The sequence below is a fragment of the Danio rerio genome, chromosome 10 (genome assembly GCF_052040795.2).
Source record: "Danio rerio strain M-AB ecotype USA chromosome 10, GRCz13ab, whole genome shotgun sequence".
Classification (NCBI taxonomy): domain Eukaryota; kingdom Metazoa; phylum Chordata; class Actinopteri; order Cypriniformes; family Danionidae; genus Danio; species Danio rerio.
The window spans coordinates 21,477,273-21,496,363 of NC_141030.1; the positions used below are offsets into that span (position 1 = coordinate 21,477,273).

Consider the following 19,091-nt stretch of genomic DNA (forward strand, 5'->3'; position numbering starts at 1 on the left):
AACAGAGCCTAACTGTTTCTTGACCCGAAGACAGAAGCAGAAGTGAAAATGTTGCATCTTGAGAGGATCAAATATGAGCTCTTTATTTAATGCTGACATGGATAAATATTCTTCTATGAATTACATTTTATTCATTGAACATGACATCTGACATAAAAAATAAAATACATGGATATATTAGTATGTTTGGATGTAACTACTAGGAGATAAATCGAGTATGTTATTAATGTATTGTATGCTGTGCATGTAAATGCTCTTAATAACAGTCTCGTTGCTAAGTAGCGACTGATTTATCTGTTTTGTGTCCCGCTGTTTTACGATCAGCCTGTGAACGATGAGATGTGTGAAGTGTGTGAAGTTTGGACGGCTGACGATCTGTTCCCCTGCCGGACGTGTACGCGGGTCTTTCATGACGGCTGTCTGCGGGAGATGGGCTACCTGAGCACTGAAGCCCTGCAGGAGATGAGAGAAACAGCCCACACCACCACCGGCTGGAGCTGCTACTACTGCGTGAGTCCACTCATATACCCAAACCAGACAGTTGTGTGGAGCTGGTATTGTCCATAAGAAGAAAAAGAAACATGATTTACCTTTAGTCATTCAGAAGATGCTTTTATCCAAAGTGACTACCATTGAGGAAGGAATAAAGTAATACATTGCAGAGACAGTACTCTCATGAGACGGTAGTACCAGAAACCTTCTGATTTTGTTTGTAAAATAAAAGCTAGAGTAGGTAAGGATTAAGAAATTTTTATTTTATTTTGAAGTGAAGGGTTCATAGATGGCAAGGCTAGTTTATTTAAATAGCACATGTGCTTTACTTAAACGGGAATAAAAGTATAATAACATAAAAAAAACAAAAAATAAAAGTGATTAAAACAGATTAAAATGTGTTAAAATAGGTTATAAAATAATGTAAAAGAAAAGAAGACATACAGTAGTAGTCCCATCTGTCGGACGCAGCACAGTGCTCATTCAGTAAGGGCACAGCTAAACAGATGTGTTTTCAGTCTTGATTTGAATGTGCCTAATGATGGAGCACATCTAAATTATTTCTGGAAGCTGATTCCAGCAGTGGGGGGTGTAGTAGCTGAAGGCAGATTCACCCTGCTTTGACTAAACTCCTGGAATTTTTAATTTACTTGATCCTAATGATCTGAGGGATCCGTTAGATGTGTATTCAGTGAGCATATCTGTAAGGTATTGATGTCCTAGGCCATTTAGTGGTTTACAGACAAGTAATAATGTTTAAAATTCATTCTGAATGTAACTGGGAGCCTAAGGACAGGTGTGATGTGCTCAGATTTTCTGGTTCTGGTCAGAATCCTGGCCACAGCATTCTGAAAGAGCTGCAACTGTCTTTTTGGGAAGGCCTGTGAGGAGTCCATTACAGTAATCCACCCTGCTGCTAATAAAAGCATGATTTTCACTGGAAAAGTGAAATGGAAAAGATGTATTATTAATTAAAAAATATTGTACAGAATGGTTTCTAGTAAACTGTGATCCTCTGTTTTCACTCATAGGAGGCAGTGAATCAGTGCATTTATTTGTGTGGCTGTCCTAGATTTCTTTCTGAGTTGATATTTAAGCAAAAAATATTAACTTGCATGTCTTGCACCAATTTCAAAGTGAAATGTCCCTTGAGTGGCACTGAAAAAGCATATTATGCTTTTTCAGAATCAGATAAACCAGCCTGGCCTCATGAGGAATTGTAACTCTTTTACGTTTTGTAAGTTTGGTGGCTGTACAATTTTTAAAAGGAGTCGTGGCACCCCTAAACCCAACCACCACAGGAGGATTGTGCAAATGAGATTGTACAATTTCATATAAATTAATCACTAAATCAAAAAGTTAACCTTTTCAGCAAGTTGCTGTGAGATAGTGTTGGATAAACATGCCTTTGTTGAAATATTGTTAAGGTTATTAGTGTGGCAGATTTGTGCTATAAGGTCAGTTTGTTATTGTGTCTCTAATCAGTATGTGTTAAAAAAGTGTAATACAAAATACATTCACTGAAGCAATCAAGCCATTTACCATGCTTTTACACTGATTTGATCTTTTTTTTTTGCCATGCTATTTCACAGGACTGATTTCTGAACACTCAAATGCATAAATCTGTACCAGATGAGTTACCAAGCAATTGTTGGAAAAGCAATACATACTGTATGGAGATGTGTGCTGCAAACATGAAAATGTATATTATATCATGCAATATGGTAAAAGTAAAAACATAGAAATGGCTTTTAATGACATTTTTTCAGGTGTAAAAAGCCACAAAGTGCTGTCAAATTTCTGCAAACTTTCTGCAAAATTTGTGGGCAAATGAATGCAGGTCTTCTGTCAATATTGTATCATCTCTCTAGTATAACAGAAGATACCTTCAAACCAATAAGGTTTAGGTTAACTGATATAATGAATTTCTGTGACCAAGTTAAACATGTTATCTGTGCACATAATTCCTGGAAGTATGAACTGTTAATTAAAATGTCCTATTTTGACCACAAATGCAACAGTAAGTCTGTGCACCCACCAAAGCTTTTCCTGCCAGCTAAATTTGCCAGCCGCTCTTCTTAAAATGCCCAGATTTGAGCATTTGAGAGTATTTCAGAGGTGCAGCCTTTAGAGACATGTGGAGAATCAAATGTTTATTTGAACATTATTTCTCACAATAATTGTATTATGGTCCAGAGATACCATCTGCTACAGATATGGATACTTGGCAGCCATCATAATGTGCTTCGTTCATTATGTGTGTCGTTTATTGAAGAAAGTGACTTTGGTGACATCTGACCCACCCTTACTCAACTATGATTAGATGACTTAGTAAAACTTGACAGTAGCTGGATTTCTATCCAAACAAACAGTGCAAACAGAAAATATATCTAAAAAAACCTAAATGTAGCAAAAAGGATTTACACTCTCATGGTATTTTCTGCAATAAAAAAATTATTGATCAATTTTTGATCATGTTCACAGGACTTTGAAGATGGGATTTAAACTATATTGTTGAAAGCAAACACGTTTAAAATGAAACAACAATTCTCTTACCAGTCCAGATTCTAATAAAAACCCACAGCTTTTGGAGCAGCTTTGCAGCAATAAGTGCAGAAATTAAACCTGCTGCCCTCCACCTATATAGAAATAGGACTTTTGAGGCTCTATTTTAAAGATCTTGGCGCAAAGTCTAAAGCACCTGGCGGAAAAGCCTTAAGGGCGTGTTTGAATCCACTTTTGCTATTTTAAGGATGGAAAAATACGGTTTGCATTACGGTGCATGGTCCAACAGGGTAGTACTTATTCTCTTAATGAGATATGGGTGTGTTTTGAGCAAAACATGCATTAAATCAATCAGAGTTTATCTCCTATTCCCTTTAAGAGTCAGTTGTGTCATGCCATGATGCATTCGCTATTTACATGGCAGACTTTGTTAGTGGATAAACTGAATGGACAAACTGAATGCTTCATTAAAGAGAAAGAAGTTTAACAGGCCATCTGCAGCGCAAGGCTAAGGAATGAGCCTCTATTCTGCCTCTTATTTCTCTTTCTCTTTACTTTTAATTTTGTGGACAAGGAAATGGTGTTGTACGCACTCCACTGAAGACATCCATTAGCCTCTTTATTTAATTTCATTTGTTAAGCACAAAGATTTGCTTAAGATCCAAACACACATCCCATGCCTCATATGGTCCAAAATCCCGACAGGTGGACAAATCTAAGTTTGTTTTTAATAAAACAAATATAAATATGAGTATAATAAATAAAACCGCTAATAACAATAACATTGTACAAATGCAAATTGTCATGAATAAACTGAAAAAGCCCCCCAAGAATATTAAGATGAAGAAGGCATGGGGGATGTGGTTTTAAATTTAACATTTTAATCTTTTACTTCTTTTTCATTTGCTATTTGTGTATTGCTGTACATCCTGTGTGTTTTAACCTCTTAAACTTAAAGGTGCAGTAGGTGATTGTCTTCAGAAACATTTTTTGTTGTGCTGGTTGAAAGTCTCTTCACATTCCAATAGTAATGATTACAGTAAATTATCTAAATGTATTTATATGTATTTTTATATTCTGGGTAAGGCATAAAATAAAAAAAATGTTCATCCAATTAAATATTGTCGGGCTAACATCTCCCATAATTCAGATAAGTAGCTCAAACTGTCTGTCAGCAAATGTAGATTTGGACTTCTGGGCATCTGTTCAAGCAGATGCGCCATTCGCGCATGCCCGCACTGTTTAGCCACTGAAATCTCCTGGTGAAAGATTGATGTGACTATTTTCAGTTTCATAAGGGCCTTTTACAGCATCAATAATGTAGATTTTTATTTTTTTTAACAACAAAACATCAGTAAATAGCGCTATTCCGCCTTACCTGCTTTACTGAGCTGAAGTTGCTTTTATATTCACATTGGTTCATTTTTGAACAATGACAGCCTTCCTATACTGTTTACCATGCTACTCTGAATATTCGCTCTGAAATAGCATGTTATGGCTTAGTAATAAGTGTAATTCCTGCAAGCCGCCGTCCAAACTCTAACTGGCGAATGACATGAACTAGTGGGTTGTCTGCTGTTGTGACGCGGTGTGCGTGTTTGCGATTTCAGGAGGCATGGCTTTGAATCACAGTCCCTCCCCGCCATTCAAAGATAATATGCTAAGCGGTTAGCATTTTGCCAGAACATCTACTGCACCTTTAAGTGATATTTTGGGATTTCCACCTATCTAAATTTAAAAGCTTCCCAAATCCACATGCAGAGGTTTAAATGCAAACCAAATCATTTTAAAGAAAACCCTTTGAATATTCATAAAACATTATTGAAAGTGTTTAAAACAACTCAATATATTGTCTGTGTTCTAACAAACACCTAAAAAAGAGGGGCTTTTTTTTTTTATAAACTCAAATTTGACAGTGTACTTTTCTGCACTGGACTGCTTTCAGCTGGTCAATTGTGCAGTCTGTTTTAGTTTCTCAAAATAGCAATGGGCCAACAATGCACCTTAACACACCTCTTTTATTGACCGGAACACCCATGAGTCCACAAAGTGGTGCAAATTAATTACATATTTAATGTAATGCCCTTGGCTCCAGGAAGAGGAGCTCTGACAGTCGGGAGGAGCTCGAAGTAGAGCCGCTGCTCCTCTACATCGAGAGAAGTCAGCTGAGGTGGCTCGGGCATCAGTTTCGGATGCCTCCTGGAGACCTACCTAGGGAAGTGTTCCAGGAATGTCCCATCAGGAGGAGGCCTCGTGGAAGACCCAGGACACTCTGGAGGGTCTATGTCTCTCGGCTGGCCTGGGAACGGTTTGAGATCCCCCTGGAGGAGCTGGAGGAAGTGTCTGGGGAGAGGAAAGTCTGGGGTTCTCTCCTAAGACTGCTGCCCCAGCGACCCGACCCCAAAAAAGCAGCAGAAAATGAATGAATGAATGAATGAATGAATGAATGAACAACAAGGCACAAAACAGGAAAATTGAGGTTGCATGGGTCTGAAAATAGAAACAAATTGAGCCAAACACCTTTTGCGCCGTGTTGCACCTGGTGTGTGATAGTGCCCGTTGTCTCATTATCCTTTGGTAGTGACCTTGTTTTTTTTTTTCTGCGTTCAGTTTTCACTTTAGGCAGGAATTCGAGCCCATAATTTTACGCAAACAAAAATGACAAAATGACAAAAATGGATTTTATGCATGCAAAAAAATACAGATTAAAACACCAGCTGTAAACATGAATATGTCTCCCTTATCTACTGGTGATCTGATTAACTAAAACACATCTTGTATAAACTCCCATATATACTCAACAGAAGAGCAAAGATGGGAGGGACAGTAAGGGTGTTTATTGTGGACCCTTTAAAATGTGAAAATACATTTAGTAGACCTTTTTTGACCATTTTTACTCTTCTTTAGAATATCAATATCCTTTAAAAAGTGCTGATAAGTTGATCAAACACATATAGACCACCGGTTGCCAGGCATAGATCCACTGATCCCTACTCTGCTACTCTCCTCCCAAAGGTCAGCGTGGAGATGAGCATGTCAAGATGATTGTGTTATGCTGGAGAGGCTGGGCTCTGTTCAAAGTGCTCTTTCTCCCAGCGTCTGGCACTAAAATTACAGAGTGGGCTGTCAAAGCGTGCGAGCGTCCTTCAAAGTGAAGTAGAGCGCTTATCTCTGTCGCGCAGGCTGCTGATGCTTAAATCATTTGTTGAGAGTGTAAGACATTTTTGCAGCACTCTGAAGCTCTAGACTCACTGGTTCCCAACCAGACTCACACCCTCAGATGGGCTGTATCCCATGCTGCGCTGCAAACATTAGCAGCTGTGGACACATCCCTCAAAACAATATGTGAAGGGCTGTGTTGTTGCTGAAATGTCTGGCACGTATTTCCTTAGAGGACTGATTCACAGCTTATGTGTCTGATTTTCTCACTCTGCCCTCGCTACAACCTAATCCACATGTGTGTGTGAGCGTTGATGTTGAGACTGGGGATTACGTTGTTGTAGAGCTTTCAAGGGACACAGCTGCTTGGTTTCATCAGTAATTTCAAGTGTGTTTCAGTGTAAACTAGGTCTTAATGAAAAATGATAGCATTATGGTGAACTGTTAGCATGAAAATTTTTGCATCGCGCAGTAAGTGTTAGTGAGAAGACCGTGGTGGAAAATTAATTAAGTGTCCAAGCAAGGTTGTCAAACTGATTTTGGCACTTGGCGTCAAACGTGGGTTTCGCCATTGAATGGATTAAACACTGTGATAAGCCGTGTGACAGTTTAGGTAATTACAGCAATTTCTCATTCAAAAACAACAATAAAAGAGCTCAAACTAATATGACACACACCTGGTGTGGAGATATGCTTATTAAAAACTTTGAAAGCAATAGATTGTGGGGAACTTTAACACAGAGAATTGGAGCAATCACTGGAATAAGCTGTGCATCGTCCTGCTTGCTAGCTGTAGCAATTGCTGCATATAATTAGGTGATTCTTTCCCGGTGTTGTTCTGCCGTCTTTCAAGGTTTGTGGTTTGAAAATGTCACCGAGCAGTGGTGCATTGTGCTGAAACTCCTGTGTTGTTTTCTGTTTTTCTCTGTGGCTCGTCCAACTGTGCTTGTGTTCTTTACGCTGGTTTCATCATTTGGACATATCATGGACCTTGAAACTCGCAAAGTCTCTGTGAATACAAAGGCATAAAGATCAGTTCATCCACAAATGAACATACTCATCCAGTAATACTTTCTTTCATGGAATACAAAAGTAAAGCAAACTGGCTATCAAAACGTTAAAGTCCAGGAACAGGACAGATTTTAGCTACGCTATATTGACATTTTGCATTAGAATGTGTGTTGCATTTTCATCTTTGTCACCAAGGGGAACTATAGACAAAATATCAATTGAAAATTAATAAACAAATTAAACTATGGGTGCCATCGTGGCTCAGTGGCTAGCACTGGAGCTTTATAACAAGGTTGCTGGTTCGAGTCCCGGTTTGGCCAGTTGGCATTTCTGTTTGGAGTTTGCATGTTCTCCCTGTGTTCTTCCAGTTGCTGTGGTTTCCCCCACATTCCAAAGACATGAAGTTTAATATATACTAATTTCGAGAGGAGCACATGCTCCTGATTGACCCAGATGGCCCACATAACCTAATCTTGATCCTCCAATCAAAGGATCTCAAGTCACTATACATATACTCATTTCCTTTCTACAACTATCTTCATCTGGAAGGAACACCCCTTCTCCCCTTCTTTCACCTTTATTCTGAATGGGTGGCACGGTGGCTCAGTGACTAGGACTGTTGCCTCACAGCCAGAATAGCAACGGCTCTGGGTCCTCGCTGGGCCATCTGGTATTTCTGTGTGGAGTTTGAATGTTCTCCTCATGTCCGCGTGGATTTTTCCCAGGTTCCCCGGTTTCCTGTGTGTGTTTCAGTGTAAACTAGGTCTTAATAAAAAATGATTGCATTATGGTGAACTGTTGAACTAGCATGAAAATTTAGCATTGCACAGTAAGTGTTAGTGAGTAGACCGTGGTGGAAAATTAATTAAGTGTCCAGGCTAGCTTGTCAAACCAGGTTCCCCGGTTTCCTCCCACAGTCCAAATATGCTGTATATTATAGACAAAATAAGCCTAAGGGCTTACTCATACTGTACAGTTGCCTTGAACCAGGTTAAAGCACGCTTGTTCTCCCTCTTGTCTCCCCCAATGGCTCACACTTACATTACATTTGGGCCTGGGCACGCTTACGTCATCAATGATGCGCTGATCAGAAACGCTTTCGCTCAGCACAGTGGAGATTTCTTTAGATATGTTGTTTGACATGCAGTGACAAGCGGTCAAATATTTCGCCAAACAGATCAGCCGCTTTTGATGCTCATAAACAATCATAAAGTCCTTGTGCTGCAGGAATTAGGAGGTTTGCTGAAGGTGCGCAGCTTTTGTGCCTAGTGAAGGGTTTGCGTCTTTAATAACCTATGACAGTTTGCATTTATTGAACAGTAAGAATGATTAATAAATCCATACATTTACATTTACATTTAGTCATTTAGCAGTCGCTTTTATTCAAAGCGACTTACAAATGAGGACAAGGAAGCAATTTACAAAACTATAAGAGCAACTAAGCATGGTTGCTGCTTCTAGCTGGCCTCTGCTACACTCATCCCATTGCCTCCAGTTCTGCTTGCAGTTTTACAAAAACATTTGAACTCGTGGCTTCGCTATGGGAAGTGGGCACACCAACTAGGTCACTATAGCCTGCAGCCTCAATGTCACTTGCTGGTGAGCCTCTTGAGGCAAGGGGAGTAAATTTTACTCAGACAGCTCCTACTAGCTGGCAACTGTTTTTATGCAGCTCGCATATGTTATTCAAATTGTTAATTAGTTTGTCCTCAGGGTGTCAACGTTGAACTTGGCTATTCAGTGAAATGTAGCAGCTGAGTTGAAACAAGTACAACAACAAAATACAGAAGATGCTAAAACAATAGACATTTGTGTTTATGAACACTGGCATAAACTAGGAGATTTTTTTAGTGCTTATAACATTCAGAGATAAGGAGAGCCAATGCTGTTTGACTATGTACATCACTTTTGTGGAAAAAAAATGTAGTATACTTTTTTTGCTATATAAGTACGCTTTAAAGCAACACTGGATTTATTTACATTATTGTCCATAATTATAGAATGCCAATGTGTTTATTTGCATTATTAGCAATAATGTTTCTATTAAAAAATGTTTTGTATTAAAAACATTTTTAATTAAAACAGTTTTTAACATTACACTCAAAATTCAAAAATTATTTTGCTTAGTTGGTGTCTGTGGAGAGGTAAGCATGATCGAACACCCAATCTGAACAATCAGGCCAATCAGACATAATAAATAACACCTGTTTATTTTAGTTATTGGGCCGGAGAGACACCCTTCAGGAGAAGGAGCAGTCAGGAGAGAGGAGAGCATACACGCACGCGTTACAATTAACCCTGCTCTGTCATGTTTTTCTCAAAACTGGCTAGCAGTCACTGTGTGTTTTTTACATATTTGAAAATGGTTCCATCTTTTAGCCTAGAAGACAGTAATCACAATATAATATTTCACTAACATACTTTCACAGATTATTTTAAAATAAAAAAAATATTAGCTATAATCAAAAACTCTTTTATGCTGCAAAAATGGTTTCTCCTGTGTTTCTCATCCAAATTTCACTGAACTTTTTCAATAATTGGCAGGAAGACGTCTGCTGACACTGTGCACCCTGAGCAATAACCTTAAAACTCTGTGTTACATATTACCCCATGTTACTTTGTGTCCTGCACTCCCCTACGCTTTAAAGCATAGGTTTCAAACTCGATTGCTGGAGGGCCGCAGCTCTGCACAGTTTTGCTCCAACCCTAATCAAACACAGCTGATTCAACTAATCAATGTGTTCAAGAGACTATTAAGCAGGTGTGAGTTGGAGGTGGTTGGAGCTAATCTATGCAGATCTGTGGCCCTCTAAGAATTGAGTTTGAGACCACTGCTTTAAAGAGTTATTATATTCTAAAATGTAAATTCCGTTATCAATTACTTACTCTCATGTTGTTCCCAATAACCTGAGACCTTAATTCTTCTTTAAATATTTAACACGTAGAGTTCCCAAATGATGTTTACCAGAGCAAGGAAATGTCACAGTATGTCTGATAATATTTTTTCTTCTGCGAAAAGTCTTCTTGGTTTTATTTTGGCTTAAATAAAAGCAGTTATTAATTGTTTAAAAAGCATTTTAAGGTTTTTTGTATTTTTGAGGTAAGTAACAGATTTTTATTTTTTCTTATTAACTGCAAAGGACAGCTCCCACTGTGTGGTCGTCGCTTAGCTCTCTCTCTCGACTGTTCTTCCCGTTCTCCTTAAGACGGGTGTCTCTCCGGCCCAATCACTAGAATAAACAGGTGTTGCTTATTAGGATTGGCCTGCCGATTAGCCGCCGGGCTCTGAGCATGCTCTCCCCCTTTATTGGGTATTCGATCATGCTTACCTCTCCACATATATATTTTTTGATTTTCTACAGAACAAACCATCGATATACAATAACTTACCCTATAGATTACCCTATCCTGTAGTTAACCTAATTAACCTAGTTAAGCCTTTAAATGTAATTTTAAGCTTAATACTAGTGTCTTGAAAAATATCTAGTCAAATATTATGTACTGTCATCATGGTAAAGATAAATAAATCAGTTATTAGAGATGAGTTATTAAAACTATGTTTAGAAATGTGTTGAAAAAAATCTGCTCTCCATTAAACAGAAATTATAGAAAAAAATCAACAGGGGGGGGGGGGTAATAATTCAGGGAGTTTAATAATTCTGACTTCAACTGTATTTAAATATTTTAGATTAAATGCCAGAGCTCTCTGATGTATATACAGCTGCAGTCAGAATTATTAGCCCCCCTGTTTTTCCCCCCAATTTTTGTTTAACAGAGAAAAGATTTGTTAGCCAATTTCTAAAATCATCATAGTTTTAATGACTCATCTCTAATAACTAATCTATGTTATCTTTGCCATGATGACAGTACATAATATTTTACTAGATATTTTTTCAAGACACTAGTATTCAGCTTAAAATGACGTGTAAAGGCTTAACTAGGTTATTTGGTTAACTAGGCAGTTAAGGGGTTAAATTGTTGGGGAAGGGGTTGTTCTGAAAAAAATATTGAAAATTATTAAATAAAAAATAAAAAAAATCTTAATTTGCCTCCCAAAGATGAACGATTGAAACATTTTGCACCGAAATCACGGAGAGTAAATTCTAAGAGAATTTTTAACTAAGATAATTGTGAACTATAAGAGAAAATAATAGAATTGTGAACTAACCCTTTAAATTATATGAACAAAGTGGTGAGATTCAGTGCTGAAATATGTAATTTTCCATCCACTTTTGGATTAACTGGTAACCGAAAAGCATCCATAAACTTGCTATGCATGAGAAATCACAGGAGATACGTCCAGGAGACTACAGACACCACTAAGATGTGATTAACAGTACTGCCAAACATTCGCATCTGTATACCCACACAGAGTATATTTCCGCCCTCAGAGACCACTATGAATCCCACCTCTTGCTGAGCATTGTTTGCAACATCTGTTCTTCATTTTGAGGTCTCTGACCGGTGTCTGTTGAGAATGGGTCACAGATAACAAAACGGACATAAAATCCAATCTCATTTCAGTGATCATTCTCAGATGGGGACAAATCATATCCCGCAGTCTCTGTTAACGGAAAATGGAGGAACCTCTGAGATTCACCCTTCCCATCTGCTCTAGTGCCATTGTTCAGATGAGTTCTCATCAGGCTGGCAAAAGCTGACTGAACATACAGCTACTCCCAGCGCTACTGGGCTCTGACAGCATTTGTTTGAAGGCAGAACTTGAGCCAGGAAGAAAATCTCCTTCTGAATATGATATGAAAGGACATGCCATCATTTGATCTCAGGCAGCTTCTTTCTGCACCTCAAACTCATTAGGTTTCCTTAGAGCAGAGTTAGTCTGGTCATTCATTACCCTGAGTTCAGAGATTGTTAGCCTTTTTAGGAGGATAAAAGAAAAAGGAGAAAGATTGAAACACCTGCAGCCGAAGATAATTAAAGCAGCAGTGTTTTAAGGCTCAGTTTTTAGGACCCAAAGGCTTTGTGTAATATGTTTTTACTCATTAAAGCATTTCGTCTTACATTTTTGTACCAGGGTTGTCAGTTTGATGTGTTAATTTAGAGCACTTTTAGAATCTACTTTTTGTAAAATCCATTTACTAATAATAAGTTAGGGATATTTAAAATGATCATTATTACAGAGTTATTCATATTTTGAATATAATTTTATATTTGCAATTTTCACATTGCAGTATGCTTCTTTGACATTAGTTAAAGGGATAGTTCACCCCCCAAAAAAATCCATTTACTCGCCCTTTACTTATTTCAAACATTTATGGGTTTCTTTCTTCTGTTAAGCACAAAACTAGCAGACTACTAGTAAACAATACTTACAGACAAAGATGGCAATAGTACACACATCCTTTACTCAAGAAGAAGTAAAGATACATTTAAAAGAACTCTGGTAAAAATGTAAGTACTGATTACTCTTTTGTCCTCAAGTAATAGTAAAGAAGTGATGAAAAATAGATTGATTGCATCAAAAAGGCGTTCAATTTGCACTATGACAAAACATAGATCAACGCCAAACTCACGAAAATGAAAGTAATGACCATGGTTTAAAAATGTAAGGAGTACAAGTACAGATATTTGTGTAAAAATGTAAGGAGTAAAAGTAAACAGTTGTCAAAAAATAAATAGTGGATTTAAGTAGGCTACTGATACCAGAAAAATCTACTTAAGTACAGTAGTGAAATATTTGAAAGTTCAGATGCAAAACCCTCTAAAGCCATCAGACCTATTTTCTCGTAAATGAGCATTTTCTATCAGGCTCCTATAATTAGGTTCCTAAGTTTCATTTTATTTGTAATGATAAGGTTATTAGCTAGTAACTAAAATACATTTTTTTTCCAAAAATGTCACTTTAGACAATTCTTTGTTTTTTAACAAGTTAAATTTTCTTTGGCGTCAAAACCAGCTAAATCCACTTGTGCTTTTTTTTGCAAAAACCTCTAAATCCACCTATTGAAAATCACTAAAGATGCGATTAGAAAGTATTTTACCAAGCATAAAACACATTACACACACCACCTAAAATTAAAAATATGTAAATCTGTCAAGTAATTTCGCCGTGATAAACCAGGGAAAAAGCAGAAGGAAAAATAATGAACGAAATCTGTTACGTAAATGCATTAATAAATAACTTTAGCATTAATTAAATCTTAATAATGAGTTGTCATTTCTGGTATTTGGGATATTTAGATTTAATGTGAGTAGAACAATGTAAACATTGGAAACACTGTAAACTAAGCTTGGTAGATTCAGATAATAGTGTAAAAGATTGTGAAACATCAATATTTGTGCATTGTCCATTAATATAAAAAGCTTATCAAACGTATAGGTAATTTGAAGTAATATAAATTAGTATAGTTTTACACATTATATCTATCTTTTAAAAAACAGCTTACATTAGCACATAAAACACAAGGAAGGCTTTCTGGGGAAAAAAGGGGATGCCTCTCAGACTGTTTTAGAAGCTGTCATTTATTCATTCTCACCATACTGAAGGTCTTGCTCTTTTTTTCGTCTCGTTTATCCTCATAGCATCCATGTGGGATAAAAGAACGGCATCTTTCTGCAGTTGCCATTCAATGTATAGTAATCGGACTCATTCAAAGTAGCAAAAACACATTATGAATGCTTGCTACACTTCCGACTGTACATTGTGTTTTCTTTTTATAATAATGTATAGAATTGGAGGCACGGGACATTTCTTTTGCCAATTAGTGACAGTCGGACAGGTTCATCCAGTTTATCAAACTCCGTCTTTTAAAAGCGTATCAGCGCGCTGCTACAGTACATTGAAAACACATGATTTGATTTGTGTCTTCTGATTAGTTCTTGGGATATAGCTGCTTTTGCTGTCAAAGGCAAGTGGCGCTTATAGCGGTTTTCGCCAACAAACTGTTATTTCTGAATGTGCTGGCGCTGCGATTCAGATGATTTGAAGCAAATCTATTTGTTGAACACTTTTTGGCAGAAGTGGTGTTTAGGGGCTTTTGCATCGGAACTCTTCATTTGTACTTCGTTACTTCCCATCTCTGCTTACAGAGCACTTTTGGTTAACTTGTATGTCATTTATCAAATTAATTCTTAAAATTTGGATCAGTTTAGATACTCAATAAACTTTAAATTGTACATTGTTAACAAACAAGGATCAATAAATACAACTAAATATTGCTCATTGATAATTTATGGTATTTACTGCATTAGCAGTTATAGCAAATTATAGCATTAGCTTTAAGCTTTAAGATGTTTATGCAATCAACTCTTTTATTGTGACACATGAAATAAATGAGTATATAATGTTTAGTATAATGCACAAATGTCACTGATATTAAGAGTTTCTGAATCCTATTTGCAGCCTCTTTCATGATTCATAAATAAATAATGGTTTTCATTGCACTGTATTAGCTCTATTATTGAAATTGAATTTCCTGTTGAAACAGGAAGCAAGGAACCAGTGTAATGTAATATTCTCTTTAAAGTGAAGTGGCTGCTCTACCAGAGACTAAAAGACTCTTCCTCTTCATCCCTCAGGATAATGTGAACCTGCTGCTCACCGAAGAAGAGATGTATAGTCTGATGGAAACCTTCAAGCAGTGCAAGATCATTCCAGGTGTTTCTCTCAGTGCTTTTTTTTAAACAGAGATGTGGTTTAAATATGTGCCTTTAGGAAGCTAATTAAAGGTTCTCTAATTTATCACATCATTGATGTAATTAGGCCTGACCTGTTTTCATTGATTGATGATGCGATAACTTCCCTTTCACCTACTTTCTGCTCAGAGTCGTGTCTGGTGTCAGATGAACTCCTGCAGTACAGGCACTTTGTGACCAAGCAACTCTTTGAAAGAGACTTGACCGATGAGGAGGAAGAGGAGGTTCTGGCCCAGTTTGCAGCTCTGGATCCTGAAAAGAAGGGTCAGATTGAGTGGTCTGACTTTCTCTACCATGAGACACTTTCAGTGCTGCAGAAATTTCGGACTGAGGTAATGTGGGACAACAAATTTAGCTGTGTGTTATTGGAAAGGGCACCCTTGAAACTGTTTCTGAGTGTATGTTTACACAACAGGGACATACCGAAAGAAAAAAGTGTGTCGTTTGTATTTTTGGAAAGTGTTGCATTATAAGACAGTGTTGTCAGTAGGAGTACCCTTCAGATGGATCCATGAAAATGACTAAAATAGCTGTACTATCCTTGCCAGGCCAGTAGTTGGCGATGTCAGTTTTGAAGAAACTAAACACTTGCATTCTGTTTGTGCACATACAATCTGCGTCCCAAATGGCACACTATGTACGGATGCACTATGTACTTGGCACTTACACACTTAACAGCATAGTATATGTATGTAGTGTCATCCCAAATGGAACACAAATGTTATTTTACTAAGGGTAAATTCAAACCGTTTCCCTGATGATGTTTGACGGTTGCCAAATTAGCAAAATAATAAATGACCAAACCACCAAATAGTGCCTGCCATGAGTAACCGCATTCACTATCCAGAGGCGCTATAATCACTCTCAGAGGAAAATTTTGCTTTCACAATCCAAAATAAATAAAATTAATCTAACATGGGACACACCTAGTCTTGTAGTCAATCACTGTTCTTTGGTATAGACTGAACATAAAAACATGCATGCACCTGATGTCTTTGTTGCTTACTAGGAGACATGAAAGTTATTGTTTTTTAAAAAAGTATGAAATCTATTTTTAAAAGAATAAAATTCAAGAGTTCAGATGCAAAAGCCTTCAAATTCCATCTGAAATTTTCTTTTTAAATTAAGATTTTTCTCAGATTCCTGTGTGTAGGTTCAGTAGTTTCACATTTATGGCAAATAATAGGTTTTAAACTCCATATTTAAAGAGAAATTACTAAAAAATAAACCTTAAAGCCTAAGAAAATAATAATTTTAGAAGGAAATTTCAGACGACGAGGCTTTTGCATTTGCATTATTGTCACTATACACTTTGCACTTATTCACTATTTATTTATTCACTATGCACTGAAAAAAAGATGTCTGCAAAGTTGTTGCAAGCAATTTATGTTATATGTGTTTAAACAGACAAATTACATTTAGTAATGTTCAACTTAATTTGTTTGTTTAAATTCAACTCAAATAAATTGTTTAAAACCACTTAACAGACTTTTTTTTTTTTTTTTTTTTTGCTGTTTCTGCTATTTTTGCAGAATGATTTTGAGAGTGTAGATGCTGAAAAGCAATATATAAGTTAACTTTTATTTAGTTTTGCTTAGGTTTACAATTATAAATCCAATAAGAATTGTTTGGGAATTAAAACTACAGCAGCTCTCCAATATAATATATCTACTATAAGACAGACAATATTACTTTAGAACTTGTATTGTACATAAATAATCTAAATGTGCATGTTATTTAATATTATTACTGAAATTCATAGAAAAAAAAACTGAATAAAGGTATATTTACACACATTTTCATTGGTAAATAAATATTTCTTCATGTGAAGATTCCACATGTGACAATATAAATGTTTATAAAATATAAAATTTATTGTCAAAAACAGCTTTGAACATGGCTTTACTAAACACATAATTGGTTTTATAAGTATTATTTTTTATTTGTAGTATTAGTAATAGGTAAATTCACAGTACATTATTCTATTATTATTATACATTATTCTGTTTTTCATTTGCAATCCAGAATTCACTGGTGCGAATCCTCACAGCGAAGGAGAGGGACCGGGCTCGGGCTCTATTCCAGAGTATAGATCAGGACAAAGATGCCATCATTACTGCCGGAGAAGCCAGAAAAGCCCAAACCTCCTGGTTTCAAAAGACTAACAAAGAATCACAGTCCTGCAATGTCAGGTAACCCAGTTATGTAGTCATTTAGGTTAATCACAGTTAGCATGATATTCCTAAATGGTTCTCCATCACGACCACTTACATAATCAACAGCAAGCGTCGGACAAACACTTGAAAATCATTTCGGTGGCTCGTCCAATTTGCCTGGCCTAGGGGAGCAACAAATCAGATCAATCTTGGCAGTTTTTATAGCTATGTCATTCTGCCAGTGCCTGCACGAGCTGCTAGCCAATGCTAACTGCTCTCACTTTATTAGCATGTATCCCCTCATCTCTTCTCAGGAATTACGGGCTAACTTTGCATTCAGGAACTCTGCCGAGAGAATTTGAATCATTTAAGTAGTGCACATGCTGACAGTTCTGACATTGGGATTAATGTTTATAGCGTAAATTAGATGATATAACCGTCAGAGTAAGCCGTCTGTGGAATAGGGGAAGCGGAAAAAGTTTCTCAGTGACAGGCTAAGATCAGGGATGCAGACTGACTTTGACAGAGCACACTGTGGCAGTCGCATCATAATTCAAACCTCGCTTTGAACCCAGAAGTCAGAATGATGAGTATTTGCTGTGAATTGTGGGGTAAAATGAAGCTAGGTGCTTGGATTATTCCTCCTTCTAAATCAGCAATTCATCAAGCGCAACAGAACAGCGTTTATTTGAAATAGACACATTATTAATGTATTTATTCTCACTTTTGATCTGTTTAATACAATCATGTTAAATAAAAAAATCATACTAATTCCAAACCTTTGGAGTGGCAACATGCAAGTTGTCAGGGATGTCCAAATTCAGGAGGGCAGATGTCCTGCTGAGTTTACAGTAGCTCCAACTTGCTCCAACACACCGTTCAGGAGGTTTCTAGTATATTTAGTAAGAGCTTAATTAGCTGGTTCAGGTGTGTTTGATTAGTGTTGGAGCTAAACTCTTCTGGAAATCGGCCCTCCAGGACCAAGTTTGGACACCACTGCAGTAGGCATGGGCCGGTTTGTGATTCTGACGATATGATAAACTTGGATAAAAAATATCACGGCTTCACAGTATTGTGATTACTGCTCTAAAATATATTATTTTTAAATGTCTGGGTAAAAAACTAAATCTTTTTTTTTCCCTTTGAACATAGTATATTGTTTTTGAGAAATATTTCATATATTTTGGAGCAGTAAACATGTCAGGCTAAATAATCCAAATGGATCATTGACTTCTGCTGGCTTCATTATTTTCAAAAGCAAATTTTGTTAAAATTTTAAACGTATCTATTCTGCTGGAGATACTGTTGTCCTAAAACAAACAAACAAACAAACAAAACAAACGTAAAAAACAAAATCTTACTTATACCGTAGAATGGTAACAGAAAAAATTGGCGGTTTTAAAACCTTGACTTTTCCAAACCGCGGTATACCTTGAAAACGATTATTATCCCATGCCTACCCTGCAGTATGAATATTTTGAACAATTCAGTTGAATCTGTGAATGTAGTATATGGGACACTCTGTTTTGACATCATCCTACATGCCTTATTGTTTTTTTTCCCCCAAACCATTCATCCCATCATTTTTACCACTTGAATGTCCATTTGCCCTGCAGACTCATGGGATTGTGTTCCCCTTTGTTCAGTATGGGGTAAGTCACTCGATCTGCATGGGCCTCCCCTGGAAACAGCATACACCGTTCCCTGTCATCACCATCATTATACTCATGATAATCATTTCCACCTCAATAAGTATTCTGTAATGCAGGCCGAGGTATCAGTGGCTAAAAATATCAAAGCTAAACTGGATAGTATCTGGCAATTTCATTCGCTCTGCCACTATGGCTTTATTAGATGAGACCTTGCTCTCCCATTATCGGGATCAAAAAAGAGGCTCTTGTTCCCCTCAGAGAAACCCTTAAGGACATTTTTCATCAGTATTAAGGGGCACAGCAGGTTAAATGAGCGGTTGAGTGTGCTGGTGCATGGGGTTGTGGGTGTTTGCGTGTATGTTTGGCACATTCATGGCATGACTAAGCTTGCATCCTAATTTACGCTCATTAAAATCAACTGAGGGCTTGAGATCAAAGCCGACAGTCTCGACTCTGAACC

At 37.1% G+C, this 19,091-nt stretch overlaps 1 protein-coding gene across 6 annotated transcripts in view; it reads left to right on the plus strand.

The window, feature by feature from the left end:
* Nucleotides 1–19,091, plus strand: part of phf24 (PHD finger protein 24) — a 67,495-nt gene that overhangs the window by 40,596 nt on the left and 7,808 nt on the right. For 3 of the 6 annotated variants that reach the window (XR_015500956.1, XR_015500957.1, XM_087270423.1), the window contains exons 3-6: nucleotides 325–510; nucleotides 14,707–14,785; nucleotides 14,953–15,155; nucleotides 16,849–17,015. Coding sequence is in view for 2 of the 6 variants with exons in the window: in XM_087270423.1 (XP_087126549.1) it covers nucleotides 325–510; nucleotides 14,707–14,785; nucleotides 14,953–15,155; nucleotides 16,849–17,015 (635 nt within the window). In the remaining 4 variants the exon portion in view is untranslated. Of the gene's footprint in view, nucleotides 1–324; nucleotides 511–14,706; nucleotides 14,786–14,952; nucleotides 15,156–16,848; nucleotides 18,292–18,595; nucleotides 18,632–19,091 lie in introns of those variants that run through there. The other 3 variants (XR_015500958.1, XM_087270422.1, XR_015500959.1) reach the window with 3 other exon arrangements.